At 42.6% G+C, this 24861-nt stretch overlaps 1 protein-coding gene across 1 annotated transcript; it reads left to right on the top strand.

Moving 5' to 3' along the window:
• The first annotated feature begins 56 nt into the window (after positions 1–56).
• Positions 57–23036, top strand: LOC103221077 (APRG1 tumor suppressor candidate). Its single transcript, XM_007971778.3, is given in 3 exon segments — positions 57–668; positions 670–694; positions 17943–23036. Coding segments are annotated over 3 exon segments (513 nt in total). The 5' UTR covers positions 57–467; the 3' UTR covers positions 18230–23036.
• The last annotated feature ends 1825 nt before the right edge of the window (positions 23037–24861 follow it).

The raw sequence follows: 24861 nt of genomic DNA, 5'->3' as shown, positions 1-24861 counted from the left end.
GACTTCCTGTCACTTATGGCTAAAAGAACCCTTGCTTATTCTATACCTAACTCAAGGTGTGTTGTAAGGTTTCAATAAAATAGCACTTAGTGAAGCAAGGTACACAAATAATACTCAATGAATGGTAAGCAATATTGTTATGATGCATTTATTTTTACAGAGTTTTATGACCCTTTTATTCTCTGCTCCAACATTGGCATGTTTCTGTTATTCTTTTCAGTATTATTTAATTTATTCCCCAAAGGAGAGCAGCTAAGAGTATTGCCCAGCCACAGGCTCTCAACCATCACCCCAAGCCTCAGATTCTCCTCACACAGCCACAGCTGTACCACATGGCCCACGTGGTACGGTTCTAATTCCTCTGACATCTAATTCTCACTTTTGGGCAATGTTTGTCTCATCAAGCTTTACACACAAATATTTTCAGCAAAGTGCTCCAAATGCCTTTTTCAGAAATCTGAATCCACATGAAAACAATGGCAACAAGAAAAAGGTGTAAACTTTCCAGAACAGGCCCAGAATTTGAAAATGTGATAAAGAGGTTATTGTGCGCCCGAACTTTTCACACAAGAATTGGAGGAGATTTAACACATGGAATAATAAACAGAGGAAGGCTGGCTAATGCAGAGCAGATGGGCCTGCAGGGCAGTGCTCAGCATTTCAACATCTTTCCCCCTGGACCTTTGGACTCAAGGCGATTGCATGCTGGTGTCTTTAGCTAAAAATAAAGTTAATGCCTTAGGGGCAATCATAAATATGGCTGGTTCAGTTTCTGGGGTGATTGGTGGTCTAAAGTTTTCAAGAACCTATTATGTGAAAGGCGTTTGACATTCACTAATATAATACCAAGCACTACTCCATTTTGAAGGAAAAAAATGAAGGCTCTGAAAGTGTAAATCATTTACTGAAGGGCACACAGCCAGAATGACAGTGGAGCCAGGATCACGCCTAGGTCTGTCTCATTGCATATGTCATGGCTCTGCAAACTGGGGCAACAGGTGAGCAGGGAAAAGAGTCATGGCCATATAAAATTGAGACATACCAATACAGACACACAAGCGCACGTGCGCGCGCGCGCACATACACACACACACACACACACACACAGTAATAGCCTTATTAAGGTATAACTGATATACAGTAAACTGTACATATTTAAAAGATGCTATTTGATAAGTTTTGACATATGTCTGCACCTGGGAAACCATCATTGCTATCATGATGGTGAGCATATCTAATACTCTCAAAAGTTTCTTCTTGCCTTTTGTAATTTCTCTCTGACATTCCACCTGTCCCTCCCACTGCTGATCCCAGACAACCACTGATCTAATTTCTGTCACTATAGATTAGTTATATTTCCTAGAATTTTATATAAATAAAATAATACAAAATGGACTATTTTTCTGTCTTCTTTCACTCAGCAAAATTATTTTGAGATTCATTCATGTTATTGCTTGTTTATTCCTTTATATTGTTGAGTAGTTATTCCATTATATGAATATGCCACAATTTATTTATCTATTCATCTACGTATGGACATCTATAGATGTTTGCACTTTTGGGCTATTAAAAATCAAGTTGATGTGAATGTTTGTAGACAAGTCTCTGTATGACGTGTATTTTCTTTTCTTTTGGATAAAAACCTAAGAATGAGATGACTAAATTATATTGTAGGTACATGTTTAACTTTTGAAGAAACCGTTACGCTGTTTTCCAAAGTGGTTGCACCATTTTACCTTCCTAGCAGTAGTGTATGAGAGTGCCAGTTCACCAGCATCTTCATCAGTACTTGGTGTGGTCAGTCTGTTTAATTTTTGTCATACTAATAGGCATGTAGTAGTATTAAGTCTCTTATGGTTTTAATTTGTTTTTCCAATAACTAATAATATTGAGCATATTTTCATGTTTTTGTTTGCCATCTATATATCTTCATTAGTTAAGTGTTTATTCATATCTTTTGCATATTTTTTACTGAGTTGTTTCTTTTTCTTATCATTGAGTTTTGAGAGTTCTTTACATATTCTGGATACAAGTCTTTTAATAGATACATGTTTGCAAACATTTTTTCCAAGTCTAGGCTTGTATTTTTATTTTCTTAACAGTGTCTTTTGAAGAGCAGAAGATTTAAATTCTAGCTAAGTCCAATTTATATTATATATCACTTTAACTTCTGTTTTACATTTTAAAAATCTGGCCAGGCGTTGTAGGTCACACCTGTAATCCCAGCACTTTGGGAGGCTGAGGCAAGTGGATGACTTGAGGTTAGGAGTTCGAGACCAGCCTGGCCAACATGGTGAAACCCCATCTCTACTAAAAGTATAAAAATTAGTTGGGCATGGTAGCAGGCACCTGTAATCCCAGGTGCTCGGGAGGCTGAGGCATGAGACTCACTTGAACCCAGGAGGCAGAGGTTGCAGTCAAGATCATGCCACTGTACTCCAGCCTGGGCGACACAGTGAGACTTCATCTCTAAATAAATAAATAAATAAAATACGAAAAAATAAAAATCTTAGTTACATTCTGGAAGTTTTCTTGGCTTGATTTTATAACTCACGCATTTTCTCTTTGGCAGTTCATTCTATTACTACTCAGCTTATATATTGAATATTTTAAATTATCAAATTTTATGTTAACTTCCCAAATAGAAATCATTCATGGCTGGCTGTAGCAGCTCACTCTTGCAGTCCCAGCACTTTGGGAGGCTGAAGCAGGCAGATTGCTTGAGCCCAGGAATTCATGATCAGCCTGGGCAATATGGCAAAGCCCTTTCTCTGCAAAAAATACAAAAATTATCTGGGTGTGGTGGTGTATACCTGTAGTGCCAGCTACTTGGGAGACTGAAGCAGGATTGTTGCTTGAGCCATGGAGGTTGAGGCTGCAGTGAGCTGTGATCACATCTATGTACTCTAGCCCAGGTGGTAGAATGAGACCCTGTTTAAAATAAATAAATAAATAAATAAATAAATAAATAAATAATCATTCACAGTGTTTGCATATGGTAATCTTACATCTCCCTGATAATTTAATTATTCAGCCCAGCTCAGCTATCAGCTCTATTTCCTCAGGTGCAAGTTCTGCATTTGGTAAGAGGATGATGTCTATTGCACAGAGATAGATTTCCACAATTGCTTAGTGAGTCTTAACTGAAGAATCATCTTTGTTTTGGGGGATCCCTGTTAGCCTGTCTCTGATTGTTTATTGCAGTTTACCTGCAGGAGACAGGGTGTGAGTCAGACATAGAGTGGCCAGGGAGGCATTTCATGGGGAGGGAGCTCCTCATTCTTTCTTGATGTCACCAGTCCCCTGGAACACTATTTTAGCTCTGGGTCCTAAAGGCTCATACTCCTGGCTCCTCCATGGGGGTAGACACCTCTATCGCTCTGTTGCTGCTTAGTCCAAAGGGCAATGTTGACCTCACAGTTGCTACTTTGGTGCCCCAGCTCATTTCCCTTTAGGTATGCAGAGCTACTACTGCTCTCAGGCTCTTCTACCTCAAGGATTTTTGAGTTTTTTGGAGACACAGTCTCACTCTGTTGCTGCTGGAGTACAATGGAGTGATTTTAGCTTACTGCAAACTCTGCCTCCCAGGTTCAAGTGATTCTCCTGCCTTAGCCTCCCAAATAGCTGTGATTGCAGGCACCCATCACCTCATCCAGCTAATTTTTGTATTGTTAGTAGAGACAGGGTTTCACCATGTTGGCCAGGTTGGTCTTGAACTCCTGACCTGGCCTTAGGTGATCTGACCACCTTAGCCTCCCAGAGTGCTGGGGTTACAGGGGTGAGCCATTGTGCCCAGTCACATGACCAGTTTTAGACCATGAGTTTTGAGAACTTATGATGTGTATAGTTTTAGGACTGAACTTTTACTTGATGATGTGAGACCTTCAGTGTGAGACCTTCAATGGGTCAATGAAATAATTCAAAGGGAAACTAAAAAATTTCTTAAGGCAAATGGTTATGGAAACATAGCATACCAAAACTTAAAATGGTAGGATTTTGAGTAAGTAGAAGAGTATAAAGAAGAAAAGAATGTTGATTCTAGAAATGTTCTATATGCAGTAGAAGTTGCATATTCCTGGACTTTAACTTTGCAACTATAGAGGAGGATATGTAATCATGACACTTGTTTTGGCTCAACTGTGAGCAATAATAATGAAGCCACAATCAAATTAGCACTATTTATTGGTTTTCAGTATTTACGGTCAAGCCAAAATCAAAGCTATGGTGATAACATAAAATGCAAATGTCATTAAATTTGATTAAATGAAAGTAAAAGTAGAATAACAGAAGTTTTCTTAGTATCTTAATCTTTTAAATTGGTGGGTCAAGAGATTGCAAAACTTGATGAAACGAGAACTAGCTGTTTAGTACTTAAAATTGCAGAGGTCATCAGTAGAGCAATGCTTCTAAAAGTGTGATCCCTGAGCCAGCAGCATCAACCTCTCTTGGAATCTTGTGAGAAATGAAAACCCAGACCAAATGAATCCGAAGCTCATGGGGTGGGCCCCAGCAATCCCTGTTTTTTGTTTTTGTTTTTGTTTTTTTTCTTTGAGATGGAGTCTTACTCTGTTGCCCAGGTTGGAGTACAGTGGTGTGATCTTGGCTCACTGCAGCCTCCACCCCCCTGGGTTCAAGTGATTCTCCTGCCTCAGCCTCCTGAGTAGCTGGGATTATAGGCGTGTCCCACCACGCCCAGCTAATTTTTGTATTTTCAGTAGAGATGGGGTTTTCACCATGTGTTGTCTAGGCTGGTTTTGAACTTCTGACCTCAAGTGATCCACCCGCATTGGCCTCCCAAAGTACTGGGATTACAGGTGTGAACCACCACGCCTGGCCTACCTCAAGGCTTTGAGTATTCTTGGAGCTACTTCCCATCTCCCATTTTTATGCAAAAGTGTTTGCCCACGTGAGCTTCAGTATAGGAATCCTTTTAAACTCTGATTTGACTGGCTTCCATATTTCAGGGAATTTTCAAGGTTTCTTATTCATAAGGAAACTCCTTCCAGCTTCCTAACATTGTCATGGATCAAAACCACATTTGTCTCATTTCTAGAGACCTGTGTTGGGAGGGGCTTTGGGCTCAGGTCCTCCAATCTGAACAGAATCTGTAGGCAATATTTGCCTCTGTAGAAGAATCTCTTGGTATTTGAAGGCCCCATGTGTGCAGACCATATATGCTATATGTTGCCACAAAAGTTTGGTTTGCCACTTTGATGCTTGCATTTTCTTTGGAAAAGCAGCAGGGGGTCCACCTGCTGAGGGGACATTATAACCATTTTTAGAAATGAAAATCTGAACATTCTCTCCCCTATTAAAAACCTTTCAGTGGCTCCTGTTGCCCTTCAGATGAAGCTTCAACTTGCTTTACAGGCCCCCCCAAGTTCCATTTCCCACCATTTATTCACCTCTTCTCTTGCTGTCTCTATTCCAGCCTCAGGTAATTTTTTCCCCTAGTTCTACAAAAGGGCCCTGCTCTCCTACCCTTGAACTTCCTGTTTTTTCTGAACAGAACGTTCGCCTTTCTCTCCCTGCTTCCTTTCCTCTGATTCTGATTCATCCTTCTGGTCTCGGATTAAAGGTTCCTTTCTCAGGAGGCTCAGACACCTCTGGGGGCCTGACTCACATCCACAGAACCTCACCTCTGATTCCAGTTGCAGCCGTGGCTGCTGCACTTGAGTGGACCACTCTGAGTCGTGCTATCCCCTCTGCAGAAGGTTCTGATGGGATCTGCCCCCACATCCGCACTTGTGACCTTGTCGATGGGTCCTTATTTGCCTGTTCCTCCTTCTCTCGCCCTCCTGAGTGTCTTGCTTCCTGGGATCAGATCCCAGATAAACCATCTATACCTGATTCCTTGTCTTAGGCTCTACTTTCAGGGGGTGGGAGGAACTCAAGCTAAGCCATTTCTAATCTGGATTAGAGCCCTATGGTTTTCCAGGGGGCAAAATTGCTAATTTTAGATCTGGAAAGAAGATCTCAGTGAACCCTACCCCAGGTAGCAACTATCTGGTAGGAGGTGCACAATTTCATTTGGATCCTAGGAAAAATCCAAGCTTTCATCCTCATTTCTGGGCATCCTAGGGCCTCTTCTAATCTGTTATGTTGAGGCAGCTCAGAGTAGTGGGAAGAACATGGAATTTGGAATGGGTCTTCAGATTCTGGCTTAGTTATACTCCTGCTGTGTAGTCTAGCAGAAGTCATTTAAAATTTCTGAGGCCATTTCTTTGTTTGCCAAAAGGAGATAAGCCAACAGATACTCTTGTGACTCAAAGGATCTCCACCAGGACAGGATGCTGCACAGAAGAGTGGTTACTTAGGCAGCCTGGGCATGCATTTCTTCATCATGTAAATGAAGGGCTTGCCTTAGGAGACTGCTAAGGTACCTCCTGCTGTAACATTCTAAAGAGACAGTTCTTTTCAAACTTGATGGTGGGATACAGGCAGTATCTGTCTTGTTTGCCATAGAATACTGGTACACAACATGTCCAGGAGCCAGGCTGCTTGGGTTGAATCCAGTTCTCATAGCTGCATGAGCTTAGTCAGGTTTCCAAAACTCACTGTATCTTAATTCCCTCATCTCTTAAATGGAGGTGATAAGAGCACTTACCATAGGGCTGTTGAGAGGATTATGCAAGGTCACACATGCACAGCACTTATTTGATGTGGTGGATTAAAGATGGTGCAAATTCTTTGCTACTCCTCCCCTTGAGAGTTAGAGTCTAGCTGCCCTCTCCTTGAGTTGGACCAACCTGGGTGGCTTGACTGGTGAGTAGAGTAAAGCAGAAATGACATTCTGGGACTTCTGAAGCTGAGTCCTAAGAAACCTCACAGCTTTCACCCAGGTGTCTTGGCACATGGTCTCTGGGAGCCCTACCCCACCACACAAGAAGTCTGACTCACCTAAGAGCACCATGTGGGAAAGGCCCCGTGTAGGTGCCAAGATCAGCAGTCCCAGCTGAACCCAGTCATTTAGCCATTCCCTCCAACGTACCGGACATGTGAATGAGGCTGGCTTAGGCCCTCCAAAAAAGCTCAGCCACCAGCTGGCTACCACTAAGTAACCTCAGCTGATGCCACATGAAACAGAACTGAATTGCCCAGCCAAGCCTTGTCCACATTACTGCCCACGGAAGTGTAAGATATCATAAAGTAGGACTGAGGTGGGAGGACTGCTTGAGCCCAGGAGTTCTAGTCTAGCCTGAGCAATGCAGCAAGAATTTCTCTCTAAAAATAAATCAATCAATCAATAATAAATAAAAGTGAAGTAGTTGTAAGCCACTAAGTTCTGGGGCAGTTTGTTATGCAGCAATAGATAACCGAAACACTTGGCATATAATAAATGCTTAATAGATACAGGTCAGAGAATTTTGATGTCAAATTTCGTTACCCAGGATCAGTACATAAAAGCATACAAGTTTGAGAGATTACTCTCCTGATCCCACCTTCTATGACCTCCTCTGTGTCTACCCCTGAGATTCTCCTAGCGATGCTGGGACTTATTTTTCCATCTGGTGCACAGTATGCCTTCATCTGCTAAAAACTTCATAAGTCCTTATTAACCACTTGCCTTCTGCATAAAGGACACCACACCAAACAGCCCCTGGACTACTTTTTTTTTTTTTTTTTTTTTTTTGAGACAGGGTCTCGCTTTGTCACCCAGGCTGGAGTGCAGTGGTGTGATCACAGCTCACTGCAGTCTTGACCTCCTGGGCTCAAGTAATCCTCCCACCTCAGCCTCCTGTGTAGCTGGAACCATAGGCATGTGCCACCATGCCTAGCTAATTGTTTAATTTTTTGTAGAGGTTAGGTCTCACTGTGTTGACCAAGTTGGTCTTGAATTCATGGGCTCAAGCAATCCTCTTGCCTTGGCCTCCCAAAGTGCTGGAATTATAGGTGTGAGCTGCCACACCTGGCCCAAACATTTTTAATTCTACCTCTGTCATCATCTCCATGGATAACCTTGGACCTACCTTCTGGCCCCATTTCTCCATTTTTACTTTTATTTTACTTATTTAGTTTTTCAAAATGGGGTGTCAACCTGTTGCCCAGGCTGGAGGGTGGTGGCATGATCTCAGCTCACTGCAACCCCTGCCTCCCAGGTTTAAGCGATTCTCCTGCCTCAGCCTCCTGAGTAGCTGGGATTACAGGCATGCACCACCACACCTGGCTAATTTTTGTATTTGTGGTAGAGATGGGGTTTCACTATGTTGGCCAGGCTGGTCTTGAACTCCTGGCCTCAAGTGATCTGCCCGCCTTGGCCTCTCAAAGTTTTGGGATCATAGATGTGAGCCACTGTGCCCAGCCTCCATTTTAAAATAAAGGTAGAAGTGGACACTTTCCAGGGGCACATACTGTTTCTGGTGTAGGTACATAGCATGTTTCCCCTGCTTCACCCTCTGCTCCTTTGCAACCTTCAACTTTTTGGTATTTCTTTTCTTTCTTCATCCATTGTTTATATCTCTTTTCCCCCATTGTATAAACTTTTTCCCCATTGGTAAGCCCAATGTCACTTGCATGAAGAAAAACCCTTCCTTGACCTCATATAATCCTCCAATGACCGTCTGATTTATCCTCATTTCTTACTTCCACTATGCTGCTCTTTAACTGGCAAACTCTTTTTTTTTTTTTTTGAATTATACTTTAAGTTCTAGGGTACATGTGCACAATGTGCAGGTTTGTTACATACGTATACATGTTCCATGTTGGTTTACAGCACACATCAACTTGTCATTTACATTAGGTATTTCTCCTAATGCTATTCCTCCCCCAGCCCCTCACCCCCCAAAGGCCCCAGTGTGTAATGTTCCCCACCCTGTGTCCATGTGTTGTTATTGTTCAATTCCCACTTATGTGTGAGAATAGGTAGTGTTTGGTTTTCTGTCCTTGTGATAGTTTGCTGAGAATGATAGTTTCCAGCTTCATCCATGTCCCTGCAAAAGATATGAACTCATCCTTTTTTATGGCTGCATAGTATTCCATGGTGTATATATGCCACATTTTCTTCATCCGGTCTATCATTGATGGGCATTTGGGTTGGTTCCAAGTCTTTGCTATTGTGAATAGTGCCACAATAAACATACCTGTCCTTGTGTCTTTATAGCAGCATGATTTATAATCCTTTGGGTATATACCCAGTAATGGGATTGCTGAGTCAAATGGTATTTCTAGTTCTAGATCCTTGAGGAATCGCCACACTGTCTTCCACAATAATTGAACTAATTTACACTCCCACCAACAGTATAAAAGCATTCCCATTTCTCCAGATCCTCTCCAGCATCTGTTGTTTCCTGACTTTTTAATGATTGCCATTCTAACTGGCATGAGATGGTATCTCATTGTGGTATTGATTTGCATTTCTCTGATGACCACTGATGATGAGCATTTTCCATGTCTGTTGGCTGCATCAATGTCTTGTTTGAGAAGTGTCTGTTCATATCCTTTGCCCACTTTTGGATGGGGTTGTTTGTTTTTTTCTTGTACATTTGTTTAAGTTCTTAAGATTCTGGATATTAGCCCTTTGTAGATTGCAAAAATTTTCTCCCATTCTGTAGATTGCCTGTTCACTCTGATGATAGTTTCTTTTGCTGTGCAGAAGTTCTTTAGTTTAATTAGATCCCATTTGTCCGTTTTGGCTTTTGTTGCCATTGCTTTTGGTGTTTTAGTCATGAAGTCTTTGCCCATGCCTATCTCCTGAATGGTATTTCCTAGGTTTTCTTCTAGGGTTTTTATGGTTTTAGGTCTTACATTTAAGTCTTTAATCCCTCTTGAGTTAATTTTTGTATAAGGTGTAAGGAAAGGATCCAGTTTCAGCTTTCTACATATGACTAGCCAAGTTTCCCAACACCACTGGTTAAATAGGGAATCCTTTTCCCATTGCTTGTTTTTGTCAGGTTTGTCAAAGATCAGATGATTGTAGATGTGTGGTGTTATTTCTGAGGTCTCTGTTCTGTTCAGTTGGTCTATATATGTGTTTTGGTACCAGTACCATGCTGTTTTGGTTACTGTAGCCTTGTAGTGTAGTTTGAAGTCAGGTAGCATGATGCCTCCAGCTTTATTCTTTTTGCTTAGGATTGTCTTGGCTATGCGGGCTCTTTTTTGATTCCATATGAACTTTAAAGTAGTTTTTTCCAGTTCTGTGAAGAAAGTCAATGATAGCTTGATGGGGATGGCATTGAATCTGTAAATTACCTTGGGAAGTATGGCCATTTTCACAATATTGATTCTTCCTATCCATGAGCATGGAATGTTCTTCCATTTGTTTGGGTCCTCTTTTATTTCACTGAGCAGTGATTTGTAGTTCTCCTTGAAGAGACCTTCCATATCCCTTGTGAGTTGGATTCCTAGGTATTTTATTCTCTTTGTAGCAATTGTGAATGGAAGTTCACTCATGATTTGGCTCTCTGTTTGTCTGTTACTGGTATATAGGAATGCTTGTGATTTTTGAACATTGATTTTGTATCCTGAGACTTTGCTGAAGTTGCTTATCAGCTTAAGGAGATTTGGGTCTGAGACGAAGGGGTTTTCTAAATATACAATCATTTCATCTGCAAACAGAGACAATTTGACTTCCTCTTTTTCTGATTGAATACCCTTTATTTCTTTCTCCTGCTTGATTGCCCTGGCCATGACTTCCAACACTACGTTGAATAGGAGTGGTGAGAGAGGACATCCTTGTCTTGTGCCGGTTTTCACAGGGAATGCTTCCAGTTTTTGCCCACTCAGTATGATATTGGCTGTGGGTTTGTCATAAATAGCTCTTACTATTTTGAGATATGTTCCATCAATACCTAGTTTTTTGAGTTTTTAGCAGGAAGGGCTGCTGAATTTTATCAAAGGTCTTTTCTGCATCTATTGAGATAATCATGTGATTTTTGTCGTTGGTTTTGTTTATGTGATGGGTTACGTTTACTGATTTGCATATGTTGAACCAGGCTTGCATCCAAGGGATGAAGCAGACTTGATTGTGGTGGATAAGCTTTTTGAGTGCGTCTGGATTCGGTTTGCTAGTATTTTATTGAGGATTTTCACATCAATGTTCATCAGGGATGTTAGCATAAAATTCTCTTTTTTTTTGTTGTGTCTCTGCTAGGCTTTGGTATCAGGATGATGCTGGCCTTACAAAATGAGTTAGGGAGAATTCCCTCTTTTTCTATTTATTGGAACAGCTTCGGAAGGAATGTACCAGCTCCTTGTTGTACCTCTGGTAGAATTCGACTGTGAATCTGTCTGGTCCTGGACGTTTTTTGTTTGGTAGGCTGTTAATTATTGCCTCAATTTCAGAACCTGTTATTGGTCTATTCAGAGATTCAACTTCTTCCTGGTTTAGTCTTGGGAGGGTGTATGTGTCCAAGAATTTGTCCATTTCTTCTAGATTTTCTAGTTTATTTGCGTAGAGGTGTTTGTAGTTTTCTCTGATGATACTTTGTATTTCTGTGGGGTCAGTGGTGATATCCCCTTTATTATTTTTTATTGTGTCTATTTGATTTTTCTCTCTTTTCTTCTTTGTTAGTCTTGCTAGTGGTCTATTTTGTTTATCTTTTCAAAGAACCAGCTCCTGGATTCATTGATTTTTTTGAAGGGTTTTTTGTGTCTCTATCTCCTTCAGTTCTGCTCTGATCTTAGTTATTTCTTGCCTTCTGCTAGCTTTTGAATTTGTTTGCTCTTGCTTCTCTAGTTCTTTTAATTGTGATGTTTGGGTGTCGATTTTAGATCTTTCCTGCTTTCTCTTGTGGGCATTTAGTGCTATAAATTTCCCTCCACACACTGCTTTAAATGTGTCCCAGAGATTCTGGTACACTTCGTTATTTACCCAGTAGTCATTCAAGAGCGGGTTGTTCAGTTTCCATGTAGTTGTGTGGTTTTGAGTGAGTTTCTTATTCCTGAGTTCTAATTTGATTGCACTGTGGTCTGAGAGACAGTTTGTTGTGATTTCTGTTTTTCTGCGTTTACTGAGGAGTGTTTTACTTCCAATTATGTGGTCAAATTTAGAATAAATGTGATGTGGTTCTGAGAAGAACGTATATTCTGTTGATTTGCGGTGGAGAGTTCTGTAGATGTCTATTAGGTCCACTTGGTGCAGGGTTGAGTTCAAGTCCTGGGTATCCTTGTTAACCTTCTGTCTCATTGATCTGTCTAATATTGACAGCGGGGTGTTAAAATCTCCCATTATTATTGTGTGGGGATCTAAGTCTCTTTGTAGGTCCCTGAAGACTTGCTTTACGAATCCAGGTGCCCCTGTATTGGGTGCATTTTTATTTAGGATAGTCAGCTCTTCTTGTTGAATTGATCCTTTTACCATTATGTAATGGTCGTCTTTGTCTCTTTTGATCTTTGTTGGTTTAAAGTCTGTTTTATTAGAGACTAGGATTGCAACCCCCTTTTTTTTTTTTTCCCATTTGCGTGGTAGATCTTCCTCCATCCGTTTATTGTGAGCCTATGTGTGTCTTTGCGTGTGAAATTGGTCTTCTGAATACAGCACACTAATTGGTCTTGACTTTTTATTCAATTTGCCAGTCTATGTCTTTTAATTGGGGCACTTAGCCCATTTACATTTAAGGTTAATATTGTTATGTGTGAATGTGTGAACTTGATCCTGTCATTATGATGTTAGCTGGTTATTTTGCCCATTAATTGATGCAATTTCCTCATAGCATCAATGGTCTTTACGATTTGGCATGTTTTTGCAGTGGCTGGTACCCGGTTGCCCCTTTCCATGTTTAGTTCTTCCTTCAGTAGCTCTTGTGAGGCAGGCCTGGTGGTGACAAAATCTCTCATCTTGTCTGTATAGGATTTTATTTCTCCTTTACTTATGAAGCTTAGTGTGGCTGGATATGAAATTCTGGGTTGAAAATTCTTTTCTTTAAGAATATTGAATATTGGCCTCCACTCTCTTCTGGCTTGTAGGGTTTCTGCTGAGAGATCTGCTGTTAGTCTGATGGGCTTCCCTTTGTGGGTAACCCGACCTTTCTCTCTGGCTGCCCTTAACATTTTTTCCTTCATTTCAACCTTGGTGAATCTGACAATTATGTGTCTTCAGGTTGCTCTTCTTGAGGAGTATCTATGGGTGTTCTCTGTATTTCCTGAATTTGAATGTTGACCTGCCTTGCTAGGCTGGGGAAGTTCTCCTGGATAATATCCTGAAGAGTGTTTTCCAATTTGATTTCATTCTCCCTGTCACTTTCAGGAACACCGATTAAATGTAGATTTGGTATTTTCATATAGTCCTATATTTCTTGGAGGCTTTGTTCATTTCTTTTCACTCTTTTTTCTCTAATCTTATCTTCTTGCTTTATTTCATCAGTTTGATCTTCAATCACTGATATCCTTTCTTCCACTTGATTGAATCAGCTGTTGAAGCTTGTGCATGCATCACGAAGTTCTCATGCTGTGATTTTCAGCTCCATCAAGTCATTCAAGGTCTTCTTTACACTGTTTCTTCTAGTTAGCCATTTGTCTAACCTTTTTTCAAGGTTTTTAGCTTCCTTGCAATGGGTTAGAACATGCTCCTTTAGCTTGGAGAAGTTTGTTACTACTGACTTTCTGAAGCCTACTTCTGTCAACCTGTCAAACTCGTTCTCTGTCCAGTTTTGTTCCGTTGCTGCTGAGGAGCTGTGATCCTTTGGAGGAGAAGAGGTGCTTTGGATTTTGGAATTTTCAGCTTTTCTGTCTCATTTCTCTCCATCTTTGTGGTTTTATCTACCTTTGGTCTTTGATGTTGGTGACCTACAGATGGGGTTTTGGTGTGGATGTGCTTTTTGTTGATGTTGATGCTATTTCTTTCCATTTGTTAGTTTTCCTTCTAAGAGTTGGGCCTGTTAGCTGCGGGTCTGTTGGAGTTTGCTGGAGGTCTACTCCACACCCTGTTTGCCTGGGTATCACCAACGGAGGCTGCAGAACAGCACATATTGCTGATCTTGCTGCCTGATCCTTCCTTTGGAAGCTTCATCCCAGAGGGGCCCCCTGCCTGTATGAGGTGTCTGTCGGCCCCTACTGGGAGGTGCCTCCCAGTCAGGCTACACAGGGGTCAGGGACCCACTTGAGGAAGCAGTCTGTCTGTTCTTAGAGCTCGAATGCCATGCTGGGAGAACTACTGCTCTCTTCAGAGCTGTCAGACAGGGATGTCTAGGTCTGCTGAAGCTGTCTGCTGCCTTTTGTTCTGATATGCCCTGCCCACAGAGGTGGAATCTAGAGAGGCAGTAGGCCTTGCTGAGATGTGGTGGGCTGTGCCCAGTTCGAGCTTCGTGTCCTCTTTGATTACACTGTGAGCACAAAACCACCTACTTAAGCCTCGGCAATGGCGACACCCCTCCCCCCGCCAAGCTGCAGCATTGCAGGTGGATCTCATACTGCTGCACTAGCAGTGAGCAAGGCTCCGTGGGTGTGGGACTTGCCAAGCCAGGCATGGGAGGGAATTTCCTGGTTCTGCCAGTTGTGAAGACCATGGGAAAAGTGCAGTATTTGAGCAGAAGTGTACTGTTCCTCCAGGTACAGACTGTCATAGCTTCCCTTGGCTAGGAAAGGGAAATCCCCCAACCCTTTGCGCTTCCCGGGTGAGGCGATGCCCCACCCTGCTTCGGCTTGCCCTCTGTGGGCTGCACCCACTGTCCAACCAGTCCCAATGAGAGGAACCAGGTACCTCAGTTGGAAATGCAGAAATCACCCGTCTTCTGCCTCAGTCTTGCTGGGAGCTGCAGACCAGAGCTGTTCCTATTCGGCCATCTTGGAAGCCTCCCTAACTGGCAAACTCTTAACCCTTCAGGGCTCGGCTAAGATGTTGCTACTTCAAGGAAGTCCTTTTTTTTTTTTTTTTTTTTGAGACAGGGTCTCACTCTGTCGCCCAGACTTGAGTGCAGTGGCCCAATCTCAGCTCACTGAAACCTCTGCCTCCCTCCCAAGCTCAAGCGATTCTCCTGCCTCAGCCTCCCAAGTAGCTGGGATTACAGCCATGCACCACCACGCCCTGCTAATTTTTGTATTTTTAGTAAAGACGGGGGTTCACCATGTTGGCCAGGGTGGTCTCAAACTCCTGACCTCAAATGATCCACCTGCCTCGGCTTCCCAAAATACTGGCATTGCAGATGTGAGCCATCACGCCCAGCCCAAGGAAGTCTTTAGAGACCTCCTCCCACCCTACACAGCACCCTTCCTCTGTAGTCTTACAGCACTTTTACTGACCCTCTCCCCCATTTCAACCCCTTTCATACTGTGATTAACTGGTTAATCATCAGCTTCCCTTGCTAGACTGCCCTCTGCAAGGGCATGCCACATTCATTACAATAGATCAAGCAGTTAGCCCTCTTGGGTACTGGCACATCGATCTCTGCAGCTCTCCTTCCTTATTGGTTGACAACGACAAAAACAACAACAACAACATCTTCTGATACTAACACCACACCATTGGTTAAAGTTTTCTACATGCTAGGAATTGTTCTATTCACATTACTTGAATCTTGCCAATAACTCTATGAGTAGGTATTCTTATCCCCATCCTATGGTTGAGGAAACAATCTTGGAGAGGTTAAGCAAGTTGTTTTGTTTTGTTTTGTTTTGTTTTACTACTGGTCAATATTGGAGCTGAGGTTCAAACCCAGGAAGCTGACTCCTGGGTCAATGAAGCCCTTTTGGGAAGCACTTCACCTCTGGTATTGGCTTTGGGCTTTGATACACATTGTGCTTTATTGCTTTTTTAACAATCAATGAGCTTTGCATAGGCAATTTGCCCTGATTCCCTATGCTGTCCTTCCTAAATGTGACTGTTGGTGTCTTGATGGCCTAGAAGTGCCTCCAGCTCCCCACATGGATGTCCTGGGTTCAAAATGCATCTTCTTTGTTATACCAAACACACTCTCTCTCCTTATCACCTTTGCTCACGAAAGACACCCACAGCACCCTACAGTGAAAAATCAGCACTGTGGGGGAGAGGTATGTTCCGAGCAGTCGTTATGGCATCATAGCAGATCATGCATTCCTGAAGTTTCGGCTCTCATGGCTTCATAGATTGAGAGCTGAGGCTCCTGATGGGATTCACCCCATCTGAATTAGAGAGCTGTGATGGAATAGGGCAAAAGGAGACATTCCATTACAAAGTCAAACCATGGAAAACAACCACAGCCAAAGCAGATAGAAGAAAGAAAGAAAGGAAAGGAAAGACAAAAAACAATTATATACAGAAGGAGGATGGCAAGTTGCTGGAAGACAAACAGATCTCCTACATCTTAAAATTCTAGAACAAAGATGTGACCAAGTTTCCTGAGTCTTTTATAGGAACTTTAGACTAGTATTTCCTGAGTTCAGCGTCCATAGGCAACTGAATGGATGTTAGGCAGGCAAGTACACTGCCAATTTTAGGTACATGTTTCAAAAGACTCATCAAATTTTTAGAAATAAAAAAAGCATAATATCTTAAACGTATTAATCATTTTCATATCAGTAATGGGGAATATTATTTGAAGTTAATCCTTTACAGTTCTATATCTGGGTCTGTTGGATATATCTGTTTCACAACAAGTCATTCTGAAGTGGTTTGCATACTTTTTATTTGTGTAGATCCTAATTCATAATTACAGGTGGTTACAAATGACAGCAAGTGTTTGGTGGCTATCTAAAATTATTCTGAGTATTTAGATAGAAGAGGACCCCAACATTATGTTGTGATTTCATACAAAACACTTAGCTAGATGCTAAGTTGACAAACATACTTTATTCAGAGTATTGGATGGTTCAGCTCTGGAGATAGCAGCATATGAATTCTGTTGTGGTTTGAACTACATCAACTTACTTAGGCTGGAGTTACGTTTCCCAGAATCCCCTTCTCTGAGTGGTCTCAAGTTAGAATTGGTCCAGAGAATAATTTGCACAACATTTGCAAGGTAGAAGTGAAGCAGCCACCATTACTCTCTGAAGATTGTCAGGGTTGGATGTGACAGACAGATGCAGAGGGTGCTAGTGGGTTCCATTTATTCTTGCTGTCCTCCACTCTGTGGCCTGGTATTCCTCCCAGTTGATGACCTTGTTGACCTGCAGTGGTCCTGGCCCATCACAAGATACATAGGGACTGTGATTAATTTATCATTGCATCTCCAGCGTATGGTGCAGATCCTGTCTTACCAGTATCTCAATTGTTCATTGAGTAAACACATGTACATGGTTTTATATGCATTGATTTTTGATTACTCAGCATTGGGAAATAATAATACAATTTTCTGGAGAATCATCCCTGTCCCACATTTAGTCAATGTATGTTGGGTAAGGTTTATTTCACGCCTAGCTCCACTGACCACGTGAGTTCAGCCAGGCCAATCAAGTTGTTACATTCCCTTGGCTACAGTGATTGGCTCGGGGATGGAACACTACTCAGCATAAGCCAATAAGGTGTGTTGAGTCTTTTGCTGTGACTGTCACAACAGAGGCACATGACCTTTTCTGCTGGACCTGAACCTGGGAGGATATAGTCCTGACTCTGTTGGCAGTCATTCTGGTGCCACACTGAGCCTGAGAATGAAGCCAACATTGTGAACAGCAAAGTAATGAGAAGAAACAAGACTGGGTTCTGATAATATTTGAGCCCCTGGATTGAGCTGTGCCTGAAGTCAATATCCCCTGGATTTCAATTATATGAACCAATAACCACCCTCCCCCTTATTTCTTCCCCTCAAACCACTGTGGAGTGGGATTTCTGTGCTGTGGAGCATAAAATCTCCACTCACACTGCATAGTTTTCAATTTCCCTTTAGGAGCAAAACGCCTTTTTCAAATGAATGTTCACACAGAACCCTATTACACAGCAAAGTTAATAGCAGAGCTCATGAGGACCAGGCCCTGCTCTCCTGCCCTCCATCCCCCAAGTTCGGAAGCCGTTCCTGATGCCTCTGTGGAACGCTGGTCTTGGCAGAACACAGTTAGAAAACCGTTAATTAATTTAACCCATGTCTTTTATTTTAAAGGTAAGAAAACTGGAGTTCAGAAAAGTGGGGGGACTGACTCAATCCCAGCTGCTGGCAGATCTGGGACTGCAAACCAGCCTTCCATTGCTCCACGCAGGTGTCTCTTCTCACGTGGAATCACAGCATCGGATGGACTGAAAAGAGGAAGAGGCTGCAATGGAGCAGCACACCTGGTGTGTGTGGATGCCTGGAAAACAGAATTAGGAGAGCCCTGGGTCAGCATTGCTCTGGCACTGGCTGGACTGGGGGCTATCCTGATTCTAGAATTATCTTGGTTTGTGGGATAGAAATGTCCCCAAAGTGGAGAAGTTCAGTTCAATCCAACATCCTTATATTGCAATGAGGGTAAAGACCACAGACCCTATGGCCTGTATGACCCAGCTGCCCATTTCTAGGAACCCATTCCTACAAAAATGACAACATGCGTGTGCAAACAGCGGCAATGACAAACATACCCTGGGATGCTTTCCCTGTGTGGTTTGTTGTAGTAAGATAGTGGCCACAGCTTATATATCATCAACAGAGGACTGGCTAAATGATGGCACTTGATTCTGCAGAACCTTTTGCTGTAGTCAAAAAGAACAAGTTAGATCTGTACGTATGAACATGGAAAGGTATCCGTGACTTATATTAAGTAGAAAAATTGCAGAATGATATTTATAGTATAACTTCATTCTTACAAAAACCGTTTTCCAAAACTGTGTGTGTGAAAGGGCTCGAAGGACACATCCACCGTCTTAATAGTGGTTACATCTAGGGAGGAGAGTTGGGGCTTGAGGCAGACTTTGGCCATTCAATTTGGATGGGGGCCAGAGACCCCCTCTCAGATCTGAGAATGCTGTACTTTCTTTCCAGCCTCCTTTGCAGCACAGGCCATGACAAAGACTCTGTTAAGTCACCTTGGGTGGGAGGGGACAGGGCGTTTCCTCTATCTGGCAGAGGGGGCTGCAAGGTCAAATTCCTGACAGAAGTGGTGCTGTTTCCTGCTGTAGCGTGCAGTGGTTATGTACTGTAGTGCTTAAGGGTGGCAGAGGCAGCTTCAAACACACCAGCACACTGGTCAACTTTGGGGTCTTACTCTTGGAAGCCTGGCCTGGAGCTTCCCTCTCACATTCTGTGAACCACCCCACATCCTTCTAGTAAACTCTTCTGCTTCATGGTTTAGAGTCAGCTGAGTTAGAGGGACTTCTGATTATTTTATGCATGTCGTCTGATACACAAATATAGGCACACATTTTTTAACCAAACATATTTAAGAGAATACAGATGATCTAGCCTAAAGGAGCATGTAGTGCATAGAGGTGTGTGCCCCTGCCCTGTTTGGTATTTTATTTTATTTTTTGAGGTGGAGTCTTGCTTTGTTGCCCAGGCTGGAGTGCAGTGATGGGCTCTCGGCTCACTGCAACTGCCACCTGGGTTCAAGTGATTCTCCTGTCTCAGTCTCCCAAGTAGCTGGGATTATAGGTGCACGCCACCACGCCCGGCTAATTTTTGTATTTTTAGTAGAGATGGGGTTTCGCTATGTTGGCCAGGCTGGTCTCGAACTCCTGACCTCAGGTGATCCACCCACCTCGGCCTCCCAAAGTGCTAGGATTACAGGTGTGAGCTGCCATGCCTGGCTCCCTGCCCTGTTTTGAACCAGGGTTTTATTAAAGAGGTGAAGGTGCTGATCATTAAACAGCAACTACAGTGAACTTGGTTTGCAGTGAGACGTTTGCTCAGAAATGTTCTTTTCTTTTTAAATAAGCAACTTCCTGACCTGCAAGTTAGTCTTAGGCATGGCTCCCTCACCGGGAAAGTTGTGTCCTGTGCAGGCTGCTTTTCCCACTGTCCCTGTGCATCTGCCTGGGCCTTCTTTCTCTTGGTTCTTGGGTAGACTGACTGTCCTCTGAAAGCCTGGTCCTCTGAGTAGACTGAAGTTTGCATGTCACACAGAGCCAAGAGATCTGGCCCTGGATGAAACTAGGGGACAGCTCCCAACAGCTGCTCAATTAGTGAGTTTCCTTTGTACTTCAACTTGGGTAAGCTGGGCTAATTAATAAATGGACTTGAGAATGACAAACCTTCATGGCCAAGGTCCAAAATGTCATGTTGGTGGAAGATGGCAAAAGTCTGGTGAGACGGATGTCAGAAGTAAAAGGACTAGGTACCAGGAAATGAGGAATCAGAATAGCATTGTCCACAACTACTGGAGGTCCTTGTTGATTTATTTCTTTGCCTTTCCAATGACCTTTTGATATTTGAATTTCACACATCCCTGTCTTAGTTTGCATCCTCCAGAAGCAGTGGCTGAGACAAGGATTCAAGTGCAAGTGGCTTGATTGAGAAACAGTCATTCAGGGATCACCATTCAGGGACTGGAGAAGTAAGACAGGGAAGGAGGGAAGCCAGTGGAGAGTGTGTTATTGAACAAGTTACCACTGTGGGCAACTGGAGCTCAATGCCTCTGGGGAACTCTGGGAGCCAGTGTAGAATATACAGCTCAGAGTTTTTTCACTGGAGCAAAGGGAATCACTGGTTGAGGGTTGCTCCAGGGAAGTGTTCATTCTCTAGCATTTCTGTCCTGCCATGTGTGTGGGCAAAGAGGGTCCAGTGATCAGGAAGCCTTCCAACAAAGAGTCATGGATGCTGGCTGTTGGAAGTCAGGTCACATGCACAGAAATATCACATGCGGGTGGCATCTGCGTGGGGCATCCACAGCATCTGCTACAAGTTTCTTTCCTCCTTTGCACAGCTCATGAAATTTGCCTGCCTTTTATTCAGTGCATGGAGACTGCAAGGTAAGCAAAGAGTTTCACTTGATCTTAGGTGATCATAGATGACCGATCTCATTTACATTCTGTTTAAGTATCCATGTTTATAGTCAAAATATATCAAATTGCATAATATCCATACCACACACAGAATAAGATAACATACCTGTTTTTTTAAAAATAACTTCAGCGGCAAAATGCATACTACTTTAACAGCATCTGAATTTGACAGAGGTAAAAATATATTCCCTCTTATATAGTGAGATGGATGGAAACAGAAAGCCCTGAACCCCTGGGGTTGCCCATGTAAACATTGTGAGGGCCTATGCTGCACTGAGGGAGTGGCTACTTGGTGTTGCCTATGGTCATTTGCCACCTTTTGTGATGAGCCTCCAATTGGGACACCTGGCCATTAGGTCCTAGTTACTCAGGAAGCTAACCTGTTAGTCACTAAGTTCACTGTACTGTAGTTTTCCTAGGGAAAAATAAGTGTTGAAGCATGATGTATTGCAGTTATTTGAAAACATGACTTAAGTTTTACATCATCTGTATCTTAATCCCTTTGGGCTGCCACAACAAATTGCTACAGACTAGGTAGCTTAGAAACAGCGGAAATTTATATCTCACAGTTCTGGAGGCTGGGAAGTCCAAGATCAAGGTACTGACAGATTCAGTGTCTGGTGAGGGCTCACTTTCTCATTCGTAAATGGTGCCTTCTTGCTGTATCTTCACGTGGTGGCAGGGGCAAATAAACTCCCTTGAGCGTCTTTCATCAGGGCACTAATCCCATTTACGAGTGGGTGGACTTAAGTGAGGAATGATTCAGGCAGCCAACAAGACTATCAAATACCCACCACAATAGATTGTTTTAAAGATGAGGAAACAGCCCTGAAGAGGTAGAGAAAAGCCCCATGTTCCATGACTGGTCAAGAGCAGAGCTAGGATTTGAACACAAGTCTTCTGATGGCCCAACTCCTGCTGTGTTCTTTCCTTCTGCTCTGTCACCTCTGGTATGGGTCATGTCTGCTTTTGCTCACATACTTTGTAGAGGACAGAGCTATTAGAGAATAGGAGGTTTGGGGGAAGAGGGGAAGGAAAGGAGAGCCAGTGGGGGCTGTTGGAACAGGCACCCAACCCAGGGAGCCAGACTTGGTGGAGGCTGCCTCAGGACAACCAAGGACACTGAATCCACTCACTCTCCACTCTCCCTCCTCTCTGTTAATTGGTTTGAAGAGAGGTCTACATTAAAGAGCTGGAGGCTGATGAATTGTCATGATTGTGGGAAGGAATGGATGCTCACAGGTGCAGACAAAAAAACAAAATGAATTGGCCTATCTAAATACTTCCCATGAAATGCTTTCAGTTCTACATTAATTCCGAGTTTATCTCTTAAGCATATTTGGAATATGGAGATAATCTTAGAATGTCACAATCTAGAATGTAATTTAGATAAGCTAAGAACCAAAAGACAGAACCACATTGCCTTGTCTCTCAGGCCTGTGTGGGTCCGATTTAATGACTCCTGATGATATGAAGTTGAATTGGGCAGCAGATTGGACACATAGCTATAGTGCCAGCTATTCATGTTTAAAATGTCTTTTTAGACCAGGTGTTACACCGCCTGTAGTCCCAGCATTTTGAGATGCTGAAGTGGGTGGATTGCTTGAGCCTAGGACTTCGAGACCAGCCTGGGCAACATGGCGAAACCCTGTCTCTACAAACAAACAAAAAACAACGACAACAAACAAACAAAAAGAAAAAAAAAAAACACCAAACCAAAAACCAAGAAAATGAGCTGGGTGTGGTGGCACACATCTGTAGTCCCAGTTACTCTGGAGACTGAGTTTGGAGGTTCTCTTGAGCCCTGGAAATGGAGATTGCAGTGAGCCGAGATCATGTCACTGCAGTCCAGCCTGGGCAACAGAGTGATACCCTATCTCAAAAAACACAAGTAAAAATAAAATGTCTTTAAATACAGTCATGCACCACATAATAACATTTTGGTCAGTGATGGATCATAAGATGCTGGTCCCATAGATCATAACGCAGCTGAAAATTCCTATTGCCTAGTGATGTAGCTGTCATAATGTTGTAGCATAATGTATTACTCACGTGTTTGTGGTGATGCTGGTGTATGAGACTGGGCAAGGTGGCTCTTGTCTGTAATTCCAGCACTTTGGGAGGCTGAGGTGGGAGGGTTGCGTGAGGCCAGGAGTTGGAGACCAGCTTGGGCAACACAACGAGACCCTGTCTCTACAAAATAACAAAAAAATCCAACTTACTATGTTGCCACATATAAAAGCATAGTATATACAATTATGTGCTGAACATAATACTTGATAATGATAATAAATGACTATGTTATTGGCTTATGTGTTTACTATACTATACTTTTTATTGATATTTTAGAGTGTACTTCTTCTACTTATTAAAAAAAGTTAGCTGTAGAACAGCCTCGGGCAGGTCCTCCAGGAGGTGTTCCAGAAGAAGACATTGTTATCATCAGAGATGACAGCTCCATGTGTGTTACTGCTCTGAAGACTGTCCGTGGGACAAGATGGGGAGGTGGAAGACTGATATTGATGGCCCTGAGCCTATGTTGGCCTACGCTAATGTGTGTGTTTGTGTCTTCATTTTTAACAAAAAGTTTAAAAAGTCAAAATAAATTTTAATAGAAAAAAACTTGCAGAATAAGGCTATAAAGAAAGAAAATATTTTTACAGCTATACAACATGTTTGTGTTTTAAGCTGTTATTATGAAAGAGCCAAAAAGTTAGAAAAATTTAAACATTTGAAAAATAAAAAAGTTATAGTAAGCTTAGTTTATTGCTGAAGAAAGAAAATTAAAAAAAATAAATTTAGTGTAGCCTAAGTTTGCAGTGTTTATAAAGTCTACATTAGTGTACACGAACATCCTAGGCCTTCATGTTCACTTACTCACTCACTGAGTGAAGAGCAATCTTCCAGGCCTGCAAGCTCCATTCATGGTAAGTGCCACACACTGGTGTACCATTTTTAATCTTTTCTAGTATATATTTTACTGTGCCTTTTCTTTGTTTAGATACACAAGTGCTTACCTTTGTGTTACAATTGCCTACAGTATTGAGTTCGGTAATGTGCTGTGCAGATTTGTAGCTTAGGAGCAACAGGCTACACCACGTAGCCTGGGTGTGTAGTAGTCTGCACCCTCGAGGTTTGTGTCAGTATCTTCCATGAGGTTTGCACAACAATATTGCCTAACAACACATTTCTTTTCTTTTTTTTTTTTTCCTTTTGAGACGGAGTCTTACTCTGTCACCCAGGCCGGAGTGCAGTGGCATGATCTCAGCTCACTGCAACCTCTGCCTCCCAGGTTCAGGTGATTCTCCTGCCTCAGCCTCTCAAGCAGCTGGGATTACAGGTGCCTGCCACCATGCCTGGTGAATTTTTGTGTTTTTAGTAGAGATAGGGTTTTGCCATATTGGCCAGGCTGGTCTCAAACTCCTGACCTCAGGTGATCCACCTGCCTCAGCTTCCCAAAGTGCTGAGATTACAGGCCTGAGCCACTGCGCCCGGCCCTAACAATACATTTCTCAGAATGTATTCCCATCACTACGTGACACGTGACTGCATAACTTCTATTGGATCCAACTGACCCCACATCTGGCTGTTACTTTGGTGGACTTATTTCCATTTAATCTGTCCCCCTGACTATGAGGTGGATACTATTATTAGATGAGATATGGAGCCCGTGTAAGGTGTAGCAACTAACCCTATGTCTGGCAGCTGGTAAGTGGCAGATCAAGGTTTGGACTCAGGTCTTAAGTCTGAGATCATACCTAGGTCAATTGTTCCACACAGAGCCATCCCACAGTAGGCAGGGTTTCCTTGTGTCCTGACTTAGAAAGGCAGCTGTGGCAATGCAGATCTGTTATGTGGCTCTACCTACCATCCCCATCAGCTCACCACCAAGGCGAAGAGGTGTGTGTTTGTTATCTATTACTGGGTCATAAATTACCCCCAAATTTGTACTGGTTTTCTATTGCTATGTAACAAATTACCTCAAAGCATAATGGCTTAAAACAATATCAATTATACCACAGTCTTTGTTAGTCAGGAATCCAGAAGTGGCTTCTCTGGGTGCTTCTAGCTCAGGGTCTCTCATAAATGGCATTTAAGCTATTGGC

Source organism: Chlorocebus sabaeus, chromosome 15 (assembly GCF_047675955.1).
Source record: "Chlorocebus sabaeus isolate Y175 chromosome 15, mChlSab1.0.hap1, whole genome shotgun sequence".
In the NCBI taxonomy this organism is placed as follows: domain Eukaryota; kingdom Metazoa; phylum Chordata; class Mammalia; order Primates; family Cercopithecidae; genus Chlorocebus; species Chlorocebus sabaeus.
This window is presented reverse-complemented; position numbering and strand designations above follow the sequence as displayed.